Here is an 18,618-nt window from a genome sequence, read left to right as displayed (position 1 = left end):
TTGTATTGTAAAAGAGGCAATATGTTTACCCCCCCCAAACACACACACACACACACACACACACACACACACACACACACACACACACACACACACACACCTCTCAGTGTGATTGTTAGAGAGCTACACATTCGCAATCTCAGTGAAAATAATGTAGAGTACTTTTTCCCCCTCCTCAACATCCATGGCCCTGCTTCTAGCTGACAAATACATGCAGATTTGAACATACGGTTCCATTCACAACTGACAATGTAAGAGGCCACATTCTACTGCATCTATAACTTTATCCTCTGCGTGTGCTGAAGGTTCACCATTACTGTCCCTCCTCACTGTGCTGAGGGTGCAGGTTAGTGAGCCAAGTCCGCAGCAGCAGTTCGAAGCCTCATCTATTGGTGATTTGCCCATGAGTGACGAGTTTTAGGATACCCATCATTTCCATATTGCAATTCCAAAGTCTGTCCTTGCCAAAAACAAAAAAAAACATAATCTCTCTCCTGTTGATTCTCCTCCTGCTGCTTTCCTCAAGGCATCTTACGCAGTTGGAAGAACAATCTGAAGGACAAGCTGCAAACAGGCTTATTGAGAGGTACTCTCTTTTTGGCTCATTTGTATAAAAATCCTCATTCAAAAACTGGGAGAATCACAAACTCCATTTGCTGCATGAATCCGAGACAAACACTATGTCATGGTGCGCTTACTCGTCACAATCGGCCGAGCAAACTCCACAAAGTCATCTATGAGGACAGGCCATGCCCCTGAGGAGAGAAAAGAAAACACTGAATATTAATCAATGTGATCTAATACAATAATGACTTAGTGGACCGGTTCATCAAGTGGCATTAACATACAGATCACTTTAATGCAAGTTATAAGGCATTACTCTGATGTGACGTTAGCCGTAGTCAGTTAATCAGGGTGACTGACTGAATTATCAGAAATAAAACTGTATGTGATCACAGAGTGTTTGTCTTTCATTGTGGAATTAACCCCTGAAATGTATACACGTTATTGTATCCTGCTTTAATAACCTCACCTTCCTCATCATAGTTTGACATGTCGTCTGCAATCATATTGCCGAAGTCCAGAAGGAGGTTCCATGTGTCCTTGGGAATTGAGCGTTTGTGATGTTCCTGAATGCAGCACAGTAACAGGAAAAGATTGGGAGTTAAACATTATTAGAATGTCCTGTGCATTAAAAGTCAATTCAACAGTCTGGAAATAAACACTACCTTTGTGGAACTTAGTTATTGTTGTTGGCAATGTGTCAAAGATGGCTGCTGTTTGTAGTGTTACTGTATTTGACTGTATTCTATCAGAGTGTTTCTAATAGTTTTGCTTCCCAGGATATGCCGAAAATTAGGAACCATTGGAAATGTACAGTATGTACAGTATTTGTGTTTGTAATATCCTGCTGACACAAGATTTGCTCTCTCACCAGCAGGAAGCAGTTCCAGAGATCCAAAAACTTGAAGCGACCTGTGAGAACTAGATTCCAGTAAGCAACAGCCATCTCAAGGTCTAGGACACAAAGTAGAGATTTTCAACTTCTTATAATACAATTTTTTTTTTTTTTTATAAAATAAGAACCTGTAAAACTGAAAGTGACAAGATTTACTTTTTCTACATATTCTTATGTTCTACATGTTTAGTTCTAACGCTTACCTAAACCTTTCTGGCCGGGGTTCTTGGCAAAATTGAAGGTAAACTGGTAGAAGTCTTTGAACTTCCCTGTGTCTTTTAGCTCCTGCTCTAGTCTGGGAAGGATCGCCTTGAGTTTTTCAGGACTGTCACAGCTAGAGGAGACATTAAGAAAATAACAAATCCTGTTATTACGAGTAGTGGCGAACTGCACACGACGACTGGTAGGTTTCTGACCATATAAGTTGTTGTAGGACTCACTTTTAACAGAATATGTCATTCAATATTTGTCCTCATACAAAACAAGACAGTTTCACAAACAACTTTCACAACGTCTTACTATTTCCAAATAATGAAGTGTAGAGAATACAGTGGCATCAAATAGATTTCAGTATCACTGTTGCTCACCCTAGCTCAGCCATGCCATCCAGGAACTCTTTCCTGCTGAACTCGCACTGGGTGGCCGCTCTGAACTTCCATGCCACCACAAGTATGCTCATGCTAGCTGGGTCCAGCGTCAGGTCATCACAGAACTGCTGGATCCCATCAATGCCTATCTTGTTCTCATCCTGGGGGTCTGCACAGACAGATGAGAAGAGTGAGCAAAACAGTGCCAAACAGACAAGACAAGCAAACTATGCTAAAATTGACTTTGAAACTCTTGCCTTTGTATCTGTTGTAGAGCTGGTCCAGCTTCTTGCGATCCACTGAGGTTTTCATGGATTCTTTGTAGTAGAGGTCTGGATTCTGGAAGTAGTTGTCTGTGGCGACTTCTAGTTTCCAGTCATTCTGCGTCAGGCAGTAGACGGCTGTCCTCTCCCCGGCCTGTGTGAAGGACATGAACTGCCGAACCTTGTCCTTCTGCGATGACTTCAACTTGTGCTGTAAAACAAGCAGGCACACAAGGCAAATGCAGAGCTGGAGTCGCCTGTTAGGGCCTATTAAGCCCACACACATATTCCCCCTAAGCCATTTTACTCAGAAACCACCTGGTATCAGAATACAACATGTTCACATTTGTTAAGAATACGCACCATGGAAGCACAATATCAAGTTAATTATTTACATTATTAAAGCAGAATTTTAACAAAGGGCTTTAAAGTTATGTTAACATGCAGAAGTCCTCATTGTTTCAGTTTTCACTGTGTTTTAGTAGTGCATATTACCAAACAAATTGCTACACCCACATCCTGGGGCCTTCAGGATCCCTGAGGGTCTGGACCCCTGGGACAGGTGGTAATACAGTATTGGGTAAATGGGATGAAGAGAGATGCATGTGGAGAGGCTACACATAAACATTTACACAACACACAGCCTAAACTTTCTGAACATTTAAATAAGAGTGCAAGGATTTGATTTCCATTCAAACCTCCTAGCTGGAAACTAGTTTCTGTACTTAATCTGTAACTTTACACAAACACAGTTGGAAGTGGATTGTACTCAAATAACACGTGCCGTGACTATAAGATCTGGTAATTTAGAAAGTCAGTCTCATACCATGCGTGCAACAGCTACTGTATTAGTATAAGTACATTACGGGAAACGACACTGTCACTTCCAAATGCACCAGCACAAGGTTCCGTTAGTTTACAAAAAATACCTTCCCGTGTTTATTTAATCTATACGGTCATCGGGAGGATTGCACGTTTTGCAGAACTGCAGACCTGACCCACCCGATGATCAAACAGCAAATTCACCGTGACAGCCAGGCCAGTGTTTGGTGACCTAGTTTCCCTAGGAAAGGGGACGTTTGATCCTGCAGGCTCTCTCCAGACCCGGGGCAGCACCACAAGCGAAGCGAGTTACCAAAAAGGGAAAGGTACGTGCGGCAAGTGTCCGATCTTAAAATACCAACAACTGACCTTCCATTCCCCTCATATTCCCGACACATATCACCCCAATGCGACACTTGGCTGAGGACACCCCGAAGCCCGTATCGGTGTGTCCCCTTAATAGTAGTGACAGCCGTTATCGGTTTTTGGACTTGTTTAACGGAGCTAAAGAATTGCCCCGGTTTCTCATTTTTAATCTTACCTACCATTTTACCATACGCTGTTTTGGCCCACTTGATATCCAATTACCCCTGGTGCGCATGCGCAAAAAGAACTGCGCTACTGTAGGAGCACTGGGTTAATGGGAAATGTAGTTCTATAGCACTGCGATCCCAGAGGCCCTGAGTTTTAAACACCTTCAGCTTATGTCTTTCACTCTTACTGTTTCGACAAAATATGTATTTGTTAAAGTGCTTCTACAGAAATATATTTAAAGGAAATTGTCACATTATAAGTTTATATTAAACAGTCTGAGGCCACATTAATTCAATCAAATTTGTGTATGGCAGTCGATGGAACTCAACTCTGAACTGAACTTCGTATTGTTTTCAAAATCAATTGTATAGTGTTACAAGCAACCGTTAGGACAAGTCATAGTAGATTTAACATAACCAGGGAACAGCTGCCACTGTGCTGTGAGTGCACTTGACACGGTCGAGCAACAAAACATAACATCTGAAAAACTACAACTCCCATATCAAAGCTGATCAAGATGTTTCGGAAGTAATCTTAAAATGGATCAAAGTTATATCGACGCGATTATATTAAGAAAACAATGCAGCCGTTGTTCAGTTTCAGCCACGGTTTATGTTGGCGTTCTTTTGTGACACGCCTTAATGAGCTGTTTCCATAAAAGTTGCTGATATTAATGTGGCTAACACGTTAACTTATTTAGCTAATGTTAGCTTTAACGTTGGTGGCATGGGAGTGTGTGTGTGTGTGTGAACTCAGCTGAGTGGAGCTGGTCTGACAGCTCTGAGGAATTTGAGGACTAACTTAGCTTTACTCCCAGTTACAGAATAGAAAGCAGGTTGACCTTTATACACGTTAAAAACTGGTCCAACTTCAACTGGGATTCCATCAACAGTAGTCGCACCTACCTGGACGAAGTAACGTTAGCATCCCCCTTTGCTAGCACGAATAATGTTACCAACGGTTGGAGGTCGGAGTAAACATTAAGTTGGTCGCCACCGGTGAACGCCTGCACCGACGCTGGCTTCAGCTATGTGGCAGGGGAGGAGGGGTGTCGGTGGAGGTGGTGGTGGTGGTGGCGGTGCGGTACAACAGCATGATTGTTCCCTTCTTTTTCAGCTTCTCCTTCAGTCGTGGATTGGAGTTGAGAGCCAGGATAGTGCACATATTTCGCAGGTAGCTAGTTGCAGCTTTTCTTTATTTATCTTTAAAAAAAAATTGGATATATTTAATGAGTAATCTGTTTTGGGACATTGAGCTAATTCACGGTGTTTCCTGAAACATCATTCATGCCTGGGGTGGGTTTTCAGCTTTGTATAATGTTACTCTTGGCTGCCATTGTTTATTTGATTTTCATTAGTTTCAGTAGTTTCTTTTCCATTTCCATTGCATTTTTATGTATGGCATTCAGCTGTTTGTATTTATACTTTTTAAACACGCATCAGTATTTCGTAACCTCCAGGTTTTTAGTAGCCAACATTGACATTGGTGGAAAGTGATACATGTACCTTAAACGTACTGTACTTAATTACAGTTTTGAGTTACTTGTACTTTACATGTTCCATTTCATCCCACTTTATACTTTTACTACAACAGGAATTTTGTACGTTCTACACTATTACATTTCTTTCACAGCTATACTTTTCAGATTAACCAGTGTTAAACCAGTGTTATGATCAGCTAATAAAATATGACCCATTGCTATTGATTAATCCCCTCAATAGTGTGTGAATTGTGCTATTGATTTCTAGCATCAGTAGCAGAGTGGCTGCAGTCCAGTTGAAGGAAGGACAGAGAAGGAGTTTGGAAAGTAAACATCACTCAGCTTGACTCATGCTCACAAAGGTGCGGTACAGCTTGGGTGTGAGTTGAATGCATTCAGTCATTAACGTGTAAGCAAGCACAGATGGTATGAGTTGGCATGCTGTTCACGTTAAAGCGTTTTTCTTAAATTGTATGAGTTTTTAGACTTTAAATGCAACGTCACATTAGGTGTAGGCAAAATAGAAAGCATTTCTGGAAATTATCCATGTGATATGCTCAGTCAAGTCAAGAGCATATTACTGTAACACATAATTACAAGGTGCTATTAGCTACTTAAAGCGACAGGCCACAGGTGAGTATACACAGCTGTTGTTTAGGCTCTTCAGCTGTGATCAAAAGATTAATCTGTCTCTTGAGATGACACTAAAAGCACAGAGTGCACAACGGCACAGAGTAGCTCACATAAAAATAGATTCTCTCAAAATTTAAGACAAATATTGTCACTATCTCTGCTTTAAAGGGATGACTGGCAATTCCTGTATTTCTATATTTTCTTTCTGGGATAAACAAATCCCATGAAAAGACCAAAACAAACAAGGTGTTAGTTCATCTCTCAATGCTTTCCCACTTCCATACCCTCTCTGTGGCTCTCAGCAACAAGCCCATGTGTCCCTACTGAAGACATAGACCTTTAAAAACAAATACAGTATATTCTTAAAAAAAAAAAAAAAAAAGTTCAAACAGGAGTAAATAGTGTATTTGTTAGGGACTATTATTAAGGACTATTTCCAGCTTCCGATTTGGTGAGCTAGTGAATTATCAGGGCAGTGTATCAACCCACCCAGTGCGGTGCAGCAGTGTGGCTCACTGATGTGTTTTTAATAGTTCTTTGGACAACAATTCAGCTCTCTGTCACAAAGAAATAAGCTATATCGGGCTTTGCATACACAGATAGTACTTGTTAGAGAGAGATCAGTTCATTGTTGGTTTGGTCTTTTCTTGGGATTTGTTGACAATAAGAAAAACAAAAGATAACCAGACATATCCTTTAAACTCTCCTGATGTCTCCACTACACTTTTTGAGTCCACACATATAGTATTCTCCTCCTTATTGTTTTTTGTTGTTGATCTTTGTAACAACCATGCTCTTTCGTTTTTCCATTTCCCAGATCTTTTTCTCTTCATCAATCTTCACACTCGGGTGAAGACAGAAGTAGAGGTTTGGATGCAGGTTGTATGTTGGCTGCTGTGCCTTGGCACGGTGGGGGCACTTGCTGTGCTGCAGAAGGACCAGGTGGCCCAGCACGCCATCAAGCTTTATCGGAGCAAGGGTGCCACACACGGCCACAGCTGGGTGACCAGCAACTGCAAGCGGCTGGTGGGGCTCCTGCGTCAGAAGAATGTGGTTGTCAGGAAGCTGGCAGCCGCTGCTGATGCTGTCAGACGAGACAGGGCCCTTTCAGAACCAGAGAGGCTCTTCCAGGTACAGGACTGAGAATAAATACCAGATTATGAAAAGGCCCTCTGTTTGGATCATAATGCGGCCATTTGTTACTGACCAGCTTTATTTTTGTATACCCTATTCCCCTGGAAGTACGTAGTGTGTGAGACATAAGGTCTGCAACTCTTCAAGGTGGAGTCTTTGTCTCTCTGTGTGTTGACACAATAGCTCAACAATAATACCTGTTCATATTTCATACCTACAGTTCAGGTTTCACATAGAGATGCCCTGGTTAGATTAAAGCTGCAACAATCATTTTCATTATGCATTAATCAGTTAGTTGTTTTTTTGGTTAATCAATTATTCCTGCGCTTTAGAAAATGTCAAACAGTGGAAAATGCCTTTTACCATTTCCCAGAACCCCTCTGTCCAACCAACAGCTCAAAACCAAAATATATTAAATTTACAATGATACAAAACAGAAAAGAGCAGCAAATTCTCACATTGGAGAAGCTGGAACAAGAGAATATTTGGCATCTTTTCTTGATGCTTAAAGCTTTAGTGTGTAACTTTTTGATATTAATGAAGGTCTGTTACATTCAAATGTATTCAAACATGGGGGCACATGCACGATCACGGAAGGCTTGTATCATGTGGACGCGCCGACAGAATTGTTGTCATTACATAGAATTCCTCATGGGGGAGACAGAAACTACGCACTATATCTTTAAATGATTAACTTGTCGCTGGAAGATTTTCTGTCAAGTGACTAATCGATTAATCAACTAGGCTAAGTGTTTCAACTCTGGGTTAGATAATGGCCTGTTCGATTTTAACACGTTACGTAACATCTATTTTGTCCTATTTATCATGCCTAGTTTCTGATGAAGACACCTAAATTGCTCTCGTCTAGTGTTTCAAAATTAAAGACCACAAACCGAGCATGTCAGATATTTTACAGCCCAATGGCTGACTGGTGTCTCCCTGTCTGCATTCAGGTTCACACTCTGGAGGTTTTCCAGAAGGAGCTGAATGAGAGCGAGCACTTGGTGTTCCAGGCGGTGCACAGCCTGCAGAGGGCGCTGCAGGGAGACTACAGGGATGTGGTCAACATGAAGGAGAGCAGCAGACAAAGGCTGGAGGCCCTCAGGGAGGCAGCCATAAAGGTGAGGTCTGCAGTGTGTCATGAGACTAGTCAGAGTGCAGGAGAGAGAGGGGCTGATACATGCTGCATTCAATTCAGTTAAGTGAACTAAGACTGCCGTTTCTGATACAAAGCAAAGTAGTAGGTCTATAAATGTTTACATGTTGTACATCGAAACACATTTCAACAAAGGCAAAGAATGCATGGTGATGCCACGAGGTGGCATATCATTCTATATTTTTTATTTGACTTTTTTGGAAACATGTTGTCAATATAGGGTTATTTTAATTATTCATTTTGGGTTAATTGATTAATTGTTAAGTCTATTAAATGTCAAAATCTTAGAACTAACAAAATAAGTAATTGAAGACCCATTTGTAATTTTGTGTTATGTGATAATGTCATACAAATATATAATAATATTGATGTCAACCACATCGCCCATCCCTATGTCAAAGGTAGTAATATCATGTAATATTGTATGTCCTATGAATAAGCATATTTAGTGTGAGTTTCCTGTGTATGCTGCCATAGGCATTTCTGTTAACATGTCTGTTAAGCTACTTGCTTATACACACCTGTCTGTCGGGTTTTGCTCTCTCCTTTCAGGAGGAACAGGAGTATGTGGAGCTGGTGGCTGCTGAGAAGCACCAGCAGGAAGCTATTAAGAGCGCTTTAGCCCAAAATAAGACTCTGTCCATGCTGGATGAGATCCTGGAGGACGTCAGGAAGGCAGCAGACCGGCTGGAAGAGGAGATTGAGGAGCACGCCTTTGACAACAACAAACAGGTCAGTAAACAGCACTCAGAGACTTTTGTTGCTTAATATTTTTCAGACACTTGGAGGCTGAATCGTCATGATACCAATGAGTTTGTGGTTGCAAATACACTTGGTTGTTTGACTATTCCTGTAAAATTCTTCCCTTTTGGTACTTGGAAAGAGATTAAAACAAATACCAGGAAATGTTTAACAAATACTACTCTGCCACTGTTTTCAGGCGCTTCAAAAGGTTTCCAGTTTCTCCTCAGGGAACCTAAAGAAAGGTTAATAGTTGCAGTAACCTTAGGAGAATTACTCCCCATAGCAACCCGTGGGACCAGTGATCCCAGTTAAGAATGTGTCAGACTTGTCCAGTGTCTCCGTCAGCATACACAACCAGACTTTTGATGTCTTTTTGGCACCAGGTGAGACTGGCTGTCTTGCTGTTGTTTGACAAAGATCAAATTGTGCCTCTGTCCATACTCATTGTTTGTGTAGATGAAAGGAGTAAATGTAGAGGCAGTGTTGAGAGTGGAGGATGACGAGGAGAACGGAGGCAAGAGGAAGAATAAGTCCAAGCAGAAGGAAGTGGAGGATGACCTGGGACTGAGCATGCTCATCGACTCGCAAAACAACCAGTATGTCCTGACCAAACCACGAGACTCCACAATGCCAAGAGCCGACCATCACTTCATCAAGGTCACTTTATTCCTCCCGCTCATGTGTGACCCTACAGTCAGGTCCATAAATATTGGGACACAATTCTAATCTTTTTGGCCCTATACACCACCACAATGGAGTTGAAATGAAACGAACAAGATGTGCTTTAACTGCAGACTTTCAGCTTTAATTTGAGGGTATTTACATCCAAATCAGGTGAACGGTGTAGGAATTACAACAGTTTGTATATGTGCCTCCCACTTTCTAAGGGACCAAAAGTAATGGGACAATTGGCTGCTCAGCTGTTCCATGGCCAGGTGTGTGTTATTCCCTCATTATCCCATTTACAAGGAGCAGATAAAAGGTCCAGAGTTCATTTCAAGTGTGCTATTTGCATTTGGAATCTGTTGCTGTCAACTCTCAATATGAGATCCAAAGAGCTTTCACTATCAGTGAAGCAAGCCATCATTAGGCTGAAAAATCTAAACAAACCCATCAGAGAGATAGCAAAAACATTAGGTGTGGCCAAATCAACTGTTTGGAACATTCTTAAAAAGAGAGAACGCACCGGTGAGCTCAGCAACACCAAAAGACCCGGAAGACCACGGAAAACAACTGTGGTGGATGACCGAAGAATACTTTCCCTGGTGAAGGAAACACCCTTCACAACAGTTGGCCAGATCAAGAACACTCTCCAGGAGGTAGGTGTATGTGTGTCAAAGTCAACAATCAAGAGAAGACTTCACCAGAGTGAATACAGAGGGTTCACTACAAGATGTAAACCATTGGTGAGCCTCAAAAAACAGGAAGGCCGGATTAGAGTTTGCCAAACAACATCTAAAAAAGCCTTCACATTTCTGGAACAACATCCTATGGACAGATGAGACAAAGATCAACTTGTACCAGAGTGATGGGAAGAGAGGAGTATGGAGAAGGAAAGGAACTGCTCATGATCCAAAGCATACCACCTCATCAGTGAAGTATGGTGGTGGTAGTGTCATGGCGTGGGCATGTATGGCTGCCAATGGAACTGGTTCTCTTGTATTTATTGATGTGACTGCTGACAAAAGCAGCAGGATGAATTCTGAAGTGTTTCGAGCAATATTATCTGCTCATATTCAGCCAAATGCTTCAGAACTCATTGGACGACGCTTCACAGTGCAGATGGACAATGACCCGAAGCATACTGCGAAAGCAACCAAAGAGTTTTTTAAGGGAAAGAAGTGGAATGTTATGCAATGGCCAAGTCAATCACCTGACCTGAATCCGATTGAGCATGCATTTCACTTGCTGAAGACAAAACTGAAGGGAAAATGCCCCAAGAACAAGCAGGAACTGAAGACAGTTGCAGTAGAGGCCTGGCAGAGCATCACCAGGGATGAAACCCAGCGTCTGGTGATGTCTATGCGTTCCAGACTTCAGGCTGTAATTGAATGCAAAGGATTTGCAACCAAGTATTAAAAAGTGAAAGTTTGATTTATGATTGTTAATCTGTCCCATTACTTTTGGTCCTTTAAAAAGTGGGAGGCACATATACAAACTGTTGTAATTCCTACACCGTTCACCTGATTTGGATGTAAATACCCTCAAATTAAAGCTGAAAGTCTGCAGTTAAAGCACATCTTGTTCGTTTCATTTCAACTCCATTGTGGTGGTGTATAGAGCCAAAAAGATTAGAATTGTGTCGATGTCCCAATATTTATGGACCTGACTGTATTTAATACATTAGAAGTAGACACACTGTATTGATTTCTTTTGAATCCTCAATAATGCGTAGAAGAGTGCAGTTTCTAATATTTGATTTTGAGTTTAACTGTACCAAAATGTAACTGCCATGTTTTTTGCAACATGTATGTGCAGGACTTGGTGTCGGTGGTGATGTTGTCGCTGCCCTGTGGTTGGATTTGCAGCCTGGTCGGTCTTCCTCCCATGTTTGGATATATTATCTGTGGGGTCCTGCTTGGTCCCTCTGGCCTCAACAGCATCAAGGTGTCTGTGTGTCTGTCTGTCTGTCTGTCTGTCTGTCTTCGCAGTGTCAGCATGTCAGATCAGACTTACCGAGCAACACCAGTCTGTGCTAGTTGTTCATGTCAGTGTCTGTCTTGCAGTCGATGGTCCAGGTGGAGACTCTGGGGGAGTTGGGTGTGTTCTTCACTCTCTTTGTGGTGGGATTGGAGTTCTCACCTGAGCGACTTCGAAAGGTAAACAACGGGGGATTTAAATGTAGGATTAAAATTGTACAACAACGTCAGTTTTCATCAAAGCTTGTTTTTGCATAACTAAGCAACTTGCAATAATGCCGTGTTCAGTTCAGAAGCTAAATTGATTTTTGTAAAAGCATTCGGTTACAGAAGCTCTTAGACTTTAAAAATCCAAGTTAGATTGTAAGGCAGTATTTTGCATTAAATAATCCTAACACGCATGTTATGGTTGCATACTGATTTGCAATGATTTTAACTTTTAACTGTAGGTAACACTAACTTTTTTGAGCAAACCCCTGATACATACAACTGCTGCTGTTGCTGTGTGTGTAGGTATGGAAGACATCAGTCCAGGGCTCGTGCTACCTCAGTCTGTTGATGGTGGGGGCCGGTTTGGTGTGGGGACAAGTCCTGCATATTCGACCCACCCAGACTGTCTTCGTTTCCACTTGCCTCTCTCTGTCCAGCACTCCACTCGTGTCCCGCTTCCTGGCAGGTGGGAGCAGAGGGGACAAAGAAGGTATGTAGGTATGTCTGTGCACATAAATGAACATGCTTAGATGTGCATAAGTAGGAGTAAGTAGTAATACAGCAGCATGTATTTCCCATGCAGTTATACAGTATGACATATTCTCAAACAAATCTTAACATTAAGAAAGCTGACGCACAATTAACACACCTGTGATTTGGGCCTCGGGCTGATCCGGAGTTTGGGAAATCAGGAAGGGATGCAGCAGTAACGTTGTGGATGGCTAGCAGAACTTTACTCCATGCATGAGCAACAGATTCTCACTCCCATCTCGTTAAATACGGACGCTTAGTCAGGTGCCTTTGTCGTTGTTATTGACGGTAAAAGTCTCCTTTAGCGTCATATAACGCGCTTTAGCTAAACGCGCTTGGTCGGGACTATTGGCGTGCCTTGGATATTTCACTTCTATTCAGACTTGTTAATATCCAAGACAAAGGGGCTTGATTCTGACTAGAGGTGTGAATCTTCACTGATCTCCCGATTCGATTATCATGTCAGCGATTCGATTCAATTCGATATCTCGATGCATCACGATGCGTCAAATACATTTTTCTATTAAGGCTATATAGGATATTTAATTCATAGCTTTTCAAGCTTCAAAAATAAATTGGATACATAAAACTACAGCACTGAGCACATGGCACTTCCTGAATGTGCAAAACATAACAGAATATGTAAACAGAAATATTGTTAGGCCTACATTAAATTGTAAACAGAAATAATCGATTATGGCCCGGTCGATTATCGATGCAGCATCGTCCATGTCCACGATTCGATGCATCGATTATTTGATTAATTTCAACACCTCTAATTCTCACATGGAGCTGTGGGACTTCTTGTTACTTTCGATTAGGGTTTAGCGGTATCATTGTATTACGGTATACCAGGGTATTTAGAAATGATTTTCAATACCATCAAAAATACAGACGCTCCTCTTTCTCCTCTTGCTAGTTGTAGACACACAACATTGTAGGCTAGACAATAGCATGCATGCTACAATGACTTTAAGTTTAAGCTTTTAATGTTGTATTGTTTTTTTTACACACAAATACTGTCATATACCGTATACCCCGGTGAAATTCCATGATATGAAGACAAGATTTCATCTAAAGAAAAAAGAAAAGAAAAAAACGTGAAAATATCATTTAGTCTCAGTACTTGAATTTAAAGTACAGTAGAGCAGGTTACATCAGTAAAACCAAATGCTGTGACACACTATAACTCCATACATTAGACATGTTGTATTTCGAGCACTTACAACACAGTGATGACACAATGATCAATAATGTGAGTGCTTGGGACAGGTGATCTGGACTACAGCAGCGTTCTCCTCGGGATGTTAGTGATGCAGGATGTTCAGCTCGGTCTCTTCGTCGCCGTCATGCCGACTCTGATCCAGGCACAGAGTGGAGACTTGGACAGGTCAGTTAGCCTTTTTTTTCTCTTTGCATGTGTCCTCTCCTCAACCAAAAACACTCGCAGCTTATTAAATCTGTTGTCCTCTTTGTGAAACACAGCTTCCTGTTTGGAAGTCTTCGCGTGTTTTACCTCCTGGCCCAGGTCCTGGTCTCTCTCGCTGCTGTGCTGCTTCTGTGTTTGTTACTCAAAGCATTCCTGATTGGCCCATATTACAAGAAACTTCATGCTGAGAGCAAAGGCAACAAGGAGATCCTGGTGCTGGGGATGGCAGCTTTTGTCTTTTTCATGCTGACGGTATGCACTTAGCTTTTTTTTATTTATTATTTATTCCAAGTTTTCCTGCATTTCTCTACAAACGTCTGATATTTCTCATCCAGTGGAGCATTGTTAAACCTCCTGTGAAGAAGCTTTTTTTTTTGCTGATTTTTCTATCACTGACTGATACTGTAGGTGACAGAGTTTTTTGATGTTTCTATGGAGCTGGGCTGTTTCCTGGCTGGAGCTCTGCTGTCCACACAGGGTCATATGGTTACCACGGAGGTCATGGGATGCATTGAGCCGATCAGAGATTTCCTCGCCATCATCTTCTTTGCCTCTATTGGTCAGATCCAACATGTCAATTTAAGACAGATCCTATCTTTATTATCATGTTACACTTGTATTACCTGTGAGACTTCACTGAATCATCTCTGTGATGCTGCAGGTCTCCACGTGTTCCCAACATTTGTGCTGTATGAACTCACCATTCTGCTGGTGCTAACACTCACACTCGTCATTATGAAGGTACAGCACTTTTCTCTTTTTTTTATTATTTTTCACCTTTGCCACACTCTTAGTCCCTCCTGTCTCCACTTAACTCCTCATTTTTCCTGCCAGTTCGTGATGGCCGTACTGGTGCTGTCGGCCATCTTGCCTCCAGGCTCTCGACACATTCGGTGGATTGTCTCAGCCGGTCTGGCTCAGGTCAGCGAATTCTCCTTCGTCCTGAGCAGCCGTGCGCGTCGTGCTGGCATCATCTCCAGAGAGGTCAGTGATGACTGTGTGTATATATATATATATATATATATATATATATATATATATATACACACACACACACACACACACACACACACACACACGTTATTTTACTCTTCAGACAGAAAAGGGCTCAGCTGGTCGTCGGTGACCCAGTCCATTTTTATATTCGCTACTGGAATTTGTTTTGGTCCAGTCGGATTACTGTTATTGTACATTATAAAAATGCTTTGTCCAGCCTATGTAAAAACAGCCACAGATAACCACACATATTTTAACATGTCTTAGTAATTTCATCATAAAGTAGCCATCTAAATAAAGGATTTTTAACTTTTTGCCAGAAGAGGGCCTTGTAGCTTTTATCTTTTTTAAATACTAGAAATGTGCGTGGAAACCCGTTGCCTGAAACTGTTTAAGTTTTTACACAAGGTGAAACTTAACAGGTCACGTTGTATTAACACAGAGCGGTAAGTTGATGCAGAAGACTAATCCAGTTTACATTAGTAGTCATTACTAAAAATCATTAGTAAACATAGGTAACTTTTTTCTGGAGTCATGCTGAAATACAACAAATACAAAGCATTAGGCTTTACTTATCAAAACTAAAAAAATAAAACTTGTTCTTATAAATACTTTTTTTCCTTTGGAACAGAATATTTTAAGAACAATGTATTTAATACATTAGTTCCAATAAAACAGAAAGGATAACAATGCACAGATTGTAATTTCCAATGTACTCTGCATGGTATATTCCACTCAGGAAATGATACAGATTTCCAATCTGTGTGACTAAATACTTCCTCACTGCCCAGACCCCATCAGTCCCCACCCGGGTCTCGGTCATGGTGCAACAACAAATGTAGATAAACATAACTCTAAATCCACCATACAAAACTAAAACCCAGATAACATAAATGCACACCCAAAACAATAACAGAACATTAATAAAACACACTTTAACCAGGACAAACTGTTCAGAACATCATTTCTTTTCCATGAGCCTTTTCATCGCTTCAGCACAGATCAGTTCAAATGACCCCCGCCCCTCCCATAAAGAAACTTAAGATCCTTAGTTATCTCTGCTTAATATGATCTGTGCACTGCATACTTCAGCTCATTATTACAAACAACTAATGTAAATGAAGTAATGAATATGAAAGAATAATTAGTGACCACTAAAAAGTTTAATTACAACTAAATCTGTGTTTACAGTGAGATGAGACCTTTTAAACTTAATCTAAAATCAAGTTGATGTCTAATAAAAGTAAGGAGAATGATGTTGTACTAGTACAGTGCCCGTTGAAAATTGCTGCTTGTAGAATTCTTCAAAACCAAATTGTACCCCAAAATGACTTACAGAAGGACCCCAAACCACTTAATACGCAACTCCGCTGTATAGCCTAATACTGACTTACTGTGTACTTCTACATCAAAGGGAGGCATTGTACTACTACATTTACCTGCCAGAGAACATGGCCGATTCCGAATTTAATCACAAAATATCACAAGTAAAATGTGGAGTAATCAGACAGTTGACTCATGGCAGTGCACTACCCATCTGGCCCGTTATGAGAGCTAATCGGGAGAACTGGACCGAGTAAACTCACTTAAAACTACCTGTTTTATTCATGCAGGCCTAAATAAAATAGTTTGAGCAAATTTTGGCAAGCAATGTTTTATACAACCTTCGTTAAATAAAAGTATGTTAAAGAGAGACGCATCTCTCTGGCCTGTCAGACGCTGCTCTCCCTCGTGTGTGTGTGTGTGTGTGTGTGTGTGTGTGTGTGTGTGTGTGTGTGTGTGTGACCAACCCTTTAAACTTAGCTCTATTTTCTTTTTTATGTGTACCTATGTCCATATAAATCTTCTTGTCGTCAACGTGGAATAAAATCTAAAAGTCATGATTATTTTCTACTAAAAGTAAGATTTAATCAAATATGACCCCAGCAGACAAATACACAAAGTATAGTCCACATATACAGTATAATATGCAGTATTTAAACAGTGTAGGTGTCAGTGATTGTGCTCATTTTAGGTCGGAAATGCTTATGATAGTAATAATAATTAGATTGTCTCAATTTTTGACTACTTTCTCTCTGCTCAGGTGTACCTGCTGGTTCTCAGCGTCACCACCCTCAGTTTGCTGCTGGCACCGGTGCTGTGGAGAGTTACCACACACAAATGGGTTTCCCGGGCAGAACGCAAAACCGTTACATGACCAGACCAGCTTCAAGGCCCAAAGGTTCCTGTGTAACTTCCACAAAAAGAGTCTTATTTGGCCCTTCAGAAAGGTTGGACCAAATCTTCTTCTTCTTCATTTAACAGACTCTGTCCACCGCTGTTTCTGTTTGTGAAGGGCATAAAACCTGGACCGTCCCAGTACTGATACTCTATAGTGTTTAAGGTCTCATTTGATAACGCATAATAACATAAATTCAAATAATGTCTATCAAATTGCAACATTGCTGAACTCCTCCACTCTTCGTAAAAGCTGGACATTATCTGTGACTTTAAAGAATCATTGATAAAAAAGCACACCTGCTCGACAGTCCAGTGGAGAAGCAAAAGTACTTGATATCTTTCCAGTTCTGATGTGTTTAATGCACTTATGAAGAGAAACCGATACGTTCCCTCTCTACTGTCTGTATTAATGATTTTCAGTGGAATTCCTTTTTTTTTCCGATTCTCAGTTGTTTCTGTACTTTCAACCCAATGTTTTTCTGATGTGAACAATCACAAATCTAAAGGTTTACCTTCACATCTTGTCTCTTTTTTCATGTAGAAGTAAAAAAAAATTTGATTTTTTTTATTAGGGAAATTATTCTGTAATTTATATTGCCTCATTTGACCATCTCACATTACTATTACTGACTTTTGGGATATTGCTTGTCTGGCTCACCCGATGACGTACAGTGCATCGGCGGATGTCAGGCCCCTTCCGCTATCTCCGCTATGATTATGCAATGGCACTGTTGCTGCATCCGGGGCTTAGCGCCGCCTAAGACAATTGTGATTGGTTTAAAGAAATACAAACAACCTAGAGGTGTAGCCAGACCATACTCAAGCACTGACACAGCGCTGTGGAGATAGGTCTGGCTACGGGAGGCTAGGCTATTGCAAATGTCCGATTCAAATCCTTACTGAAGTGCAAACCTTCTATCTGCTGTATTTAATAGATGACACTCGTAGATTATTGTAATCATTGTACTACTGTGAATTAAGCTGTGAGGACACTCTTCAGTGTTACCTAAAAACTACAATTCCTTTTACAAAGTCTGTATTCATACACATTAGTAAAAAGTAAGTAATGGAGATGAAAAAAATAGTAGAGAGCAGCTCACAAGAACAGAAAATGCTCGTCTGAAAAGGAAAACCTGCACTAGTTACCATTGAATGTCAAATGTATGTGCCTGCTCAACACTGCTCCGCATTAAAAGCGAGGACTTTGGTGGCTTCTCCTGCTGTTAATGTCTTCATCTTTCATAATGTGCAATGTGTAAGTGTACTGTATAAGCTACGTACATGTTATGCTTTATTTTATGTTTCACATTTTCCTGCAGTATGTCCACACAGAGTGGTATTTTTTCTTAACTTTGTGTAGTTTACATACTTGTGTTGGTGGCAAAGAGACGCTGTTTTTGTCAAATGTTCAAGAATTGTTGAATTCATTCATTTATTTATTAAAAATAAGATGACAGATATATTTAGTCTGTATTTACTATGTTCTTAGAATGCAGTGCTTTCTCTGGAGAAAATGAAATTGTATTGTCTAATCGCAGTAAAACTCAAACAAAAGCAATCCCAACGAACTAGTCACTAGTAATTATACACATTTCTCAGCAATTTCATCACTTTTGATATTCTGGGCTTTTTATTTTCCTGATTGTATTCAACTTTTCTGAACTTGTAGCTCTTATATGATATATGAGTATGATATCCATGTCTCCTCACACTCTTATTTTATTACTTTGATTGAAGCTTTTAACTTTGTCCAGTTAGTCAGTGGGCCAACTCATATCGAG

General features: G+C 40.7%; 2 protein-coding genes across 7 annotated transcripts; one reads left to right on the top strand and one right to left on the bottom strand.

Annotated features, from left to right (window-relative positions):
• Positions 1-632: 632 nt before the first annotated feature.
• dcun1d2b (DCN1, defective in cullin neddylation 1, domain containing 2b) lies at positions 633-4,661 on the bottom strand. 6 transcript variants are annotated; one of them, XM_078246761.1, is made up of 8 exons: positions 4,571-4,655; positions 2,805-2,862; positions 2,304-2,520; positions 2,047-2,215; positions 1,663-1,793; positions 1,436-1,518; positions 1,034-1,130; positions 633-755 (listed from the first exon to the last, which is right to left on the bottom strand). In XM_078246761.1, exons 3-8 carry the CDS (start codon positions 2,476-2,478, stop codon positions 679-681), a joined length of 732 nt encoding a protein of 243 aa, XP_078102887.1. In that variant the 5' UTR covers positions 2,479-2,520; positions 2,805-2,862; positions 4,571-4,655; the 3' UTR covers positions 633-678. The 6 variants fall into 6 exon arrangements, with proteins under 6 accessions (XP_078102887.1, XP_078102867.1, XP_078102858.1 ...); XM_078246741.1 differs by lacking the exon at positions 2,805-2,862 and having other exon boundaries at positions 4,571-4,661; XM_078246732.1 differs by lacking the exons at positions 2,805-2,862; positions 4,571-4,655 and adding an exon at positions 3,677-4,088.
• Positions 4,662-4,746: 85 nt separating this feature from the next.
• Positions 4,747-18,297, top strand: slc9d1 (solute carrier family 9 member D1). Its single transcript, XM_078246700.1, has 15 exons — positions 4,747-4,838; positions 5,414-5,507; positions 6,596-6,909; positions 7,866-8,033; positions 8,621-8,800; positions 9,269-9,469; positions 11,291-11,419; positions 11,539-11,631; positions 11,965-12,151; positions 13,465-13,582; positions 13,678-13,873; positions 14,030-14,180; positions 14,283-14,362; positions 14,456-14,605; positions 16,701-18,297. Exons 3-15 carry the CDS (start codon positions 6,652-6,654, stop codon positions 16,812-16,814), a joined length of 2,025 nt encoding a protein of 674 aa, XP_078102826.1. The 5' UTR covers positions 4,747-4,838; positions 5,414-5,507; positions 6,596-6,651; the 3' UTR covers positions 16,815-18,297.
• The last annotated feature ends 321 nt before the right edge of the window (positions 18,298-18,618 follow it).

This window comes from Sander vitreus, chromosome 1 (assembly GCF_031162955.1).
Source record: "Sander vitreus isolate 19-12246 chromosome 1, sanVit1, whole genome shotgun sequence".
NCBI classification, from domain to species: Eukaryota; Metazoa; Chordata; class Actinopteri; order Perciformes; family Percidae; genus Sander; species Sander vitreus.
Note: the sequence above shows the minus strand (reverse complement) of the source record. Positions and strands in the feature narration are given on the sequence as shown.